Below are 7,804 nucleotides of genomic sequence, written 5' to 3'. Positions count from 1 at the left end.
TCCACTATATGAGTGAGAACAAGTGATACTCAGATCTTTGTTTCTGTGAGAGGTCACTCAGTATTATAGACTCTAGCTCCATCCAGGTTGCTGCGAAATTCATGATTTTGTTCTTTTTTATGGCTGTGTAGTATTCCATTGTGTATATGTACCACATTTTTTTAATCCAGTCCTCTTTTGATGGACAGCATGGTTGGTTCCAGGTTCTTGCTATTGTGAACAATGCTGCGATAAACATTTGTGTGCAAGTATCTTGTTGATAGAGTGATTTGAGTTCTTCAGAGTATATTCCCAGTAGGGGGATTGCAGGGTCATATGGGAGGTCGATATTTAGAGCTTTTAGGAATCACCACACTGCTTTCCACAGAGGTTGCACTAGTTTGCACTCCCACCAACAGTGTAGGAGTGTTCCCTTTTCGCCACACCCTCTCCAGCAACTGTTATTTTTTTAGTTATTGATAATGGCCATTCTGACTGGAGTTAGGTGGTATCTCCGTGTGGTTTTAATTTGCATCTCCTTGATGATTAGTGAGGTTGAACATGTCTTCATGTGTCTGTTGGCCGCTTGGATGTCTTCCTTTGAGAAGTGTCTGTTCATCTTTTGCCCACTTTATAATGGGGCTGCTTGTTTTTTTCCTCTCAGCACATTTGACTTCCTTGTAGATCCAAGATGTTATCATTGTTTTTAATATTAATATTTTCATGAGAATGCTTTGTTTCAATTAATGATATTTTTAGATTATGTTTATCTTTAGTTTATTGATTGAATTAAGTCAACATCTTTTATCCTTATTCTCTTTTTCATATGTGTGTGTTTGAGTCTTACTCTGTACCCCAGGCTGAAGTGCAGTGGCACACTCGTGGCTTACTGCAACCTTGATCTGCTGGGCTTAGATGATCCTTCCACCTTAGCCTCCCAAGTAGCTGGGACTACAGGTACGGGCTACCATGCCCGGCTAATTTTTTGAAATTTTCTTGTAGATTAGCCGGGCGTGGTGGCACGTGCCTGTAGCTCCAGCTACTTGAAAGGCTGAGGCAGAAGGATCACCTAAGCCCAGCAGGTCGAAGCTGTGGTGGCCATGAGTGTGCCACTGCACTCCAGCTTGGGCAACAGAATGAGACTTCAACTCAAAAAAATTATTTTTTTTGGTAGAGATGAGGTCTTGCTATGTTGCCCCCCAAGCTGGTTTCAATCAAACTCCAGGACTCAAGCAATATTCCTACCTCAGCCTCCCAAAGTGCTGGTATTACAAGCATAACTCAGTCCATGTGTGTTTTTGAGGGGTTTTTGGTTGTTGTATTTTCTGAGTTGGAGTCTCATTCTGGCACCCTGGCCGGAGGCAGTGTCACACTCACAGCCACCACAGCCTTGAGCTGCTAGGCTCAGGTGATCCTTCTGCCTCAGCTTTCCAAGTAGCTGGGACTACAGATGTATACCACCACGTTGACTAATTTAATATATGTTTTAAAATTAAACAATATATTAGTAGACTGGTACATGGATATGATTCATGAATAAGTAGATATGCATGTATTAGAGTTGCATGTTAAAAAATGTTTTATTGATGGGGTACATAATTTTAAAAGTGTGGAGATCATGATTATGAATTTGCTCATTTGTAACAGCAAAAGACTGGGACTGAGAACTATTTAAATATGACATATCCATTCAATGGTTTATTACACAACCACTACAAACAGTGTGACTCTAGCTTGAGCTAACGCAGAATAGGCATCCAAAGAGTATTGCGCCATTAACATAAGAGGGAGATACCGATACATAGTATGCCTGACGTTTACATCGAGATGCCTACACACTCACATTCACGCCCCAGGTCGCTGTTGTCTTTCAAGAAGGGCACCGGGAGCCCAGAATGACACTTTTCATTGTATTCCCTTTTATACTGTATACATTTTTTATTATGTGAAGGATTTATTTTTTTAATTTTCAAATGCTAGTTTTTAAAAAAGAAGTATTCTGAAAATGAAATAAATAAAATACTGCCTCTTTGTAGCTAAATTTTCACATACATGTGTAATTATTTCCTTAGGCGAACCATCTCTAAATAAAATTATAGTCACAAAAATATTTTAAGGCTTATCGACATTTGACAGATTGTCTTCCAGAAAGGCTAGACCTGTGCTAATAGCCACATGTGGCTATTTAAGCTAAAATTAAAGTTTAAATAAATTAAAATGAAATAAAATTAAAAACCTAACTCCTCAGTGCTATACCAACTGGTTAATAGAATCACAGTATGTTTTATTGGACAGCCCTGGGCTGAGACCAGTGTCTGCTCCCGCTACCAGTGCGTGGAGGTTTCCCTTTCTCTACACGTTTGCCAGTCCCCAGTATTGTCATGCTGTCTAATGTTTGTCAATAGAATAATTGAAAGGCAGTCATTCATTGTTTCAGTTGTCTGATATTTGTTGGCTGTGTTTATATTTCTTTCTTTGTGAGTTGTTTGTCCTGTGTCCTTTTATCGAGCTCCTGACATATTGAGGATATTAATAGTCTGTCAACTGTTCTGTCCTATTAAAAGATTTAAGTTTTTAACAAAATTTCCCTTTCCAGATTTAAAAATTCTTATTGTAGCTACTAGTATAATTTACTCATACACTTGTCTGCCAGACAGCACGGTATAAGAATTGACCTATTTATTTATTTATTTATTTTGAGTCAGGATCTCACTCTGTCGCTCAGGCTGGAGTGTAGTAGCACAATCATGGCTCACTGAAGGCTCAAATTCCTGGGCTCAGGCGATCCTCCCACCTCTGCCTCCCAAGTAGCTTGGACTACAAACACATGCCACTATGCCTGACTAGTTTTTTTATTTTTATTTTTTGCAGAGTCAAGGTCATTAATGTTTCCTGAAGTGGTCTCTAACTCCTGGGCTCAAACAGTTCTCCCTCTTCAGCCTCCCAAAGTGCTAAATTACAGGAGTGAACCACCACACCCAACCCAATGTATTTTAGTTATGCTAATGGACCCAGTGAAAACTCTAGATTGTGAAGAACATCCTTCCTTACCAAATAAGTAGCAGGTTGTTCCTTCTTAAAGAGGCATATTTACATTCTTTGACCAAAACCTGATTCTGTATACACCCGTTTCTTCCCAGAGTAGTGAAAAGGGCAAATACTTGGAATTGTACAGAACTGACTTCAATTCCCACATCTACTGCTTTTTTTTTTTGAGTTGGAGTCTCACTCTGTTGCCCAGGCTGGAGTGCAGTGACATGCTCCCGGCCACCTCAGCGTCGAACTGCTGAGCTCCAGTGATCCTTCTGCCTCAGCCTTCCAGGTAGCCGGAACTACAGGCATGCACTGCCATGCCCAGCTAATTTTTTATTTATTGTAGAGACAGGTCTCGCCAAATTGCTGGGCTGGTCTTGGACCCATGGGCTCAAGCAATCCACTTGCCATGGCTTCCCAAAGTGGTGGGATTACAGGCTGAGCCACCCAGCCTGGCCTCTAACGCTTTCTGACACTTCTTTTCCTCATTTGAAAAATTAGGATGATGATACCTATTACTCTAGAATAGTGTGAAAATGAAATTAATATGTGCAGAATGTCCAGCACTTGGCCTGATATGTGGTAGGCTCTGCTGCTAGCACTGTCACCTGAGCTTACCCTGCCCTTTCCTCTTTCCTAGGAATGGTTAGACTCTCTGAACTCAAATCCACAGTTCAGAATTCCAGGCCCATCAAGACGGCTATGGCCTTGCCCGATGCCATCATCACCCAGCGAGAAGATGCCGAGGGGGCAGAGGAGGAAGAGCAAGAGGCGGATCCTGGCGAGCAGGAGGTGGTGGGCTCAGAAGCCCGGCCTCGGAGGCGGAAGCCTGCTCGGCTGCTGGAGGCCGTCGTCAAGGTGGAGCCAGAGGAGAAGTTCAGAGGAAAGAGGCAGAAGGACTTCGATGTAACAGAACAAAATGACTCCAGCGATGAGGAAAGCCAGAAAAAAGAGAGAGCGCGCACTGCAGAGGAGCCGTGGACTCAGAATCAACAGAAACTTCTGGAGTTGGCATTGCAACAGCACCCAAAGGGCTCCTCTGACCGCTGGGACAAAATAGCCAAATGTGTCCCGTCTAAGAGCAAGGTGGGTGAAGGGGGCAGAAGGAGGCCTCTGCAGGGGCGTTAGAGTCCCACCGAAGGGCTGTGGCTGCTTCTACCTGCTGTTCCTTCCATCTTGTTCGAATCTTTCTGTCTACAGCTATCTGGGTGGTCTCTTATTTCCCAGTTACCTTCCAGTATATTTCTGCTCAGGACACGTGAGTCTGCACTCAGCTCATTAATTTGATCAAGTGAGGTCAAGATTCTAAGTGTAGTTATTTATACACTTCACCCATGACATCCTGCCAGCTCCCCTGAGAATCCTTCACCAAGGGTGCAGGGTGAGAGATTGTGGGTGACCCAGCCTCTGCTTCACTGTGAAGGGCCGCAGCTGGGAGCAGCCGGGCCAAGATGGGGCGCTCCCTTTAGCCAGGCTGAGGAGAAGGTCTGCCATGAAATCACAAGGCCCTCCAGCCCTGTGACAGATCTCTGACCAAGGGGGCGACTGGTGCCGATGCTGTTTTCATGGTAGTCTTAAGCTCTGCGATGTAAGTGAATGTGGGCTCAGAGGTTGCACCTCACTGCCCAGAGGCTCCGGGGTGGTCTTTTTGTGGGGGGTCAGCGTGAGGGTGACATTTAGGATCTGGCTCCCTTCTGTAACCTTGGCTGTTTATACCTGTCTTTTCTCCTGGCTGTAGCTCCTGGTATCTGCCGAAATACATCTACAGACAGTTCTCAGATACAAGCACAGACAGTAGGGGAGACAGGGTGTCCTGTGGAGAGCCAGACCCACCTGGCGTGGGCACTCTCCTTCCCTGTGGCCTGGCATGTGGGGCAGTGGAGCTTCAGGGTGTGATCTTTTCAACGCAGGCTTTTCTCGACACATCGTCTCGTGGGTTTTCTCTCCTTGTGGCTAGACTCCTCATCTGAGGCATCAGAAACAGTGAGAAATCAAAAAGCCCAATCTCTTCCACCTTCTGTGCCTCACTCAGTAGCCCCTGGGCACATTGATGTTCATTTACATTCTTATTTTTTTTTAATTGAAATTCTATGTTGGAAAATCTAGCTTGTGGCCATGCATGTCCCCGAGTGTACAAGACTAGTTATCTATCACCTACTTTAAAATGATGAGAGTTGAGAGTTCCTGGGGAGAAAAATAAACCATTAGCAGTTGATCTATTTGGGAAGCACAGATTCTCCCCAGCCTCTCCAACTGGTGTGCCAGAAGTAATTATTTTCCCTGAATTTCTCTTGCATCTGTCAGGACACAGCCATTTACATGTGTGATGAATTGACATTGGCTTAAAATGAAGGAGCTGGAACTGTGATTCCTAAGGAATAACACTCAGAAACTCATTGCCTTGGGGGTTGTAAACCTTCCTGTTTTTAACCAGAAATGTGCAGGGCTTGACTGGCCTGCAGGTGTTCCCAGTATCCTTGATTTCAGAACCGAGCATGAGCGCTAGCAGTCCCCTGCACTATGCTTTAAGGACAGCGTAGCTACCAAGAAAGGCTGATACTGTAAAAGGCCTCAAGATGCAGCCTTTGGAAATCACTTACTAGAAGAGATGCTCACGACACTCCTCGCCCCAAATCCTGGAAGAGAGTCAGCATCCGCACCTTGTCCAAGGCAGCTGATGCAGTCACAGCTCCAGAGCAGAAGTTGCTTTGCACTGGACGCTAAGGCAGCGAAAGCTTGCAGTACCTCAGGGCTAGTATTTTTCTGAACAGAAACAGAATGGATTCTGGAAAGTACCTTGTGACCCACAGGAGCAGAGTGAGGTCCCTCCCTCCCCACCCTCTCACATCTCGATTTTGGTCCTGAGGCCCAGCCCAAGACAGGACAGCCACGGACAGCTGAGGTCTAAGCTAGTGGCTCTGTGGCCTGTGGGGGGCATGAGGGAAGTGAGCTGGGAAGAGCAGCGGGGCATGCCAGCACATGGCGTCCGTGTCCTGGGGGCTGAGCCACCACCGGAAAGGTCTCCGCAGACCCAATGAGAACAATGTTGTGGCTGCCTGGCGTCAAGCTTTTTTGGTTTCTCTTCATGTGGCATGCTGTATTGAAATAGGGAAATGTGAGCATAAGTATAGTTAGCAAGTTAGAAGTCACAGTGATAATGATAACACATCTCACCAACTACTGCCCCAGTCCTCACCCCACAGTCTGTACCTTGACCTTGGGCTGGACTTGAACAGGCCTCCTCCTTGCACTTGTTTAGCTAGGCCTGCTTCGTGACCAGCTAAACTCGTTCAGGAAATTCCAGGAGGTTCCAGGCAAAAGGGCTAGACACGTGGCCACACTGACTTGTATAAGCACCTATTTTCACCTCTCTTTTTTTCTTCCTACAGGAAGACTGTATCGCTAGGTACAAGTTGCTGGTTGAACTGGTCCAAAAGAAAAAACAAGCTAAGAGCTGAATATCCTGGAAGATGATGTTGACTTTCATTTTCCAAAAGGAGTATTTTCAAAATCTTAAGCAGAAATTTACATTTTGTACCTCAGTCTTTCTATACGTCATGTGCCTTAGTAAAAAATAAATGAATAAACAAAAATAAATGTGCTATATTGTTTAAACAAATACTGTATTGGGGAAGAAGGATTTGGGGATTTTGCAGATTACTTTATTTCTCATCATGGTAAAGTTTACTTTCTTGGGGAACAAACATATAGTGCTTTCCAACAATCAGGCAGATTTGCTTTTGTTTTTTTGGGTTCCCCCCAGCCGAGTTGGAATCGCACTCTGTCACCCAGGCTGGACTGCAGTGGCATACTCACAGCCACCGCAGCGTCAACCTGCTGGGCTCCAGCAATCCTTCCACCCCAGCCTTCCAAGTAGCTGGAACTACAGGCGTGTGCTACCACACCCGGCTAATTTTTAATTTTATTGTAGAGATGAGGTCTCGCCAAGTTGCCCAGGCTGGTTTTGAACCCGCAGGCTCAGGCAATCCACTCACCTCAGTCTCCCAAAGTGCTGGGATTACAGGTTGAGCCACCAAGCCCGGCCCAGATTTGTTTTTGAACATATGGAGGAACTAATTTGTGAGAATTCAAACTTAACATGTCCCTCTAAAATCCACGACCAAAGAACACAGCAGTTAATGTCTTTATTGGGGGTTGAGTAGCAGGACAAAATTGCCTGGGGTGTAAAAAACCAGGTTGGTGTCGAGCTGACTGCCTCAGGACAATTGAAGTATCTCCGTTAGTTGAACACATCTAGAAAAAAAAGTCTAAATGAACAAGGACATAAGGGAGTCAACTCTTGAGTTTGGGCTGCTTGGTAGAAAGGTGTTCCCAACTGAGAATTTCCAGTGAAAATGCAGGAAGCGACTTAGGAGGTGATGAAATTGGGTCCTCTTTTTTAATATGTGAGGTCTAAAGTCACTATTATTACTTGGTACTGTTAATTCCTACTGAAGTCTCTTGCTGTGTTTGAACTGTCACCATCAGCTGAGTATTCCTGACAAAGTCTTCTGTCAATGCTCAGGGTTCGGGATTTGCTTTTGTTGGAGCATGATGAATGCAGCTTGCCTAACTTTGAAAACCATGAAGATAATCGGGACACGTTTAAGGGAAGTGATTGATGAAATATTCATAAAGATGTCATTTTTCTCTAAGAATTGAAATGAGGGTAGAGTTTCCTGGAGGAAAGTTCGGGTGGCAGAGGTCCCCGCTCTGCAGTACACGCTTCCTTCCCTGCAGGGGGACGGGGAGCCCGGCAGGCCCCGGGCCCTCCCCCCAGGAGGCAACACAG

The 7,804-nt window shown here is 45.0% G+C and overlaps 1 protein-coding gene across 2 annotated transcripts in view; it reads left to right on the top strand.

Annotated features, from left to right (window-relative positions):
* Positions 1 to 6,613, top strand: part of DNAJC1 (DnaJ heat shock protein family (Hsp40) member C1) — a 212,078-nt gene extending 205,465 nt beyond the window's left edge. For both annotated transcript variants that reach the window (XM_021715926.1, XM_008065292.2), the window contains 2 exons: positions 3,653 to 4,098; positions 6,402 to 6,613. In XM_021715926.1, coding sequence (XP_021571601.1) covers positions 3,653 to 4,098; positions 6,402 to 6,470 — 515 coding nt within the window. In that variant the 3' untranslated portion in view covers positions 6,471 to 6,613. The remainder of the gene's footprint in view (positions 1 to 3,652; positions 4,099 to 6,401) is intronic.
* Positions 6,614 to 7,804: the final 1,191 nt, after the last annotated feature.

The sequence above is a fragment of the Carlito syrichta genome, unplaced genomic scaffold, assembly GCF_000164805.1.
Source record: "Carlito syrichta isolate Samal-C Ts95f unplaced genomic scaffold, Tarsius_syrichta-2.0.1 Scaffold103335, whole genome shotgun sequence".
Classification (NCBI taxonomy): domain Eukaryota; kingdom Metazoa; phylum Chordata; class Mammalia; order Primates; family Tarsiidae; genus Carlito; species Carlito syrichta.
The sequence above is the reverse complement of the archived record's forward strand: the minus strand, read 5'-3'. Positions and strand labels throughout refer to the sequence as shown.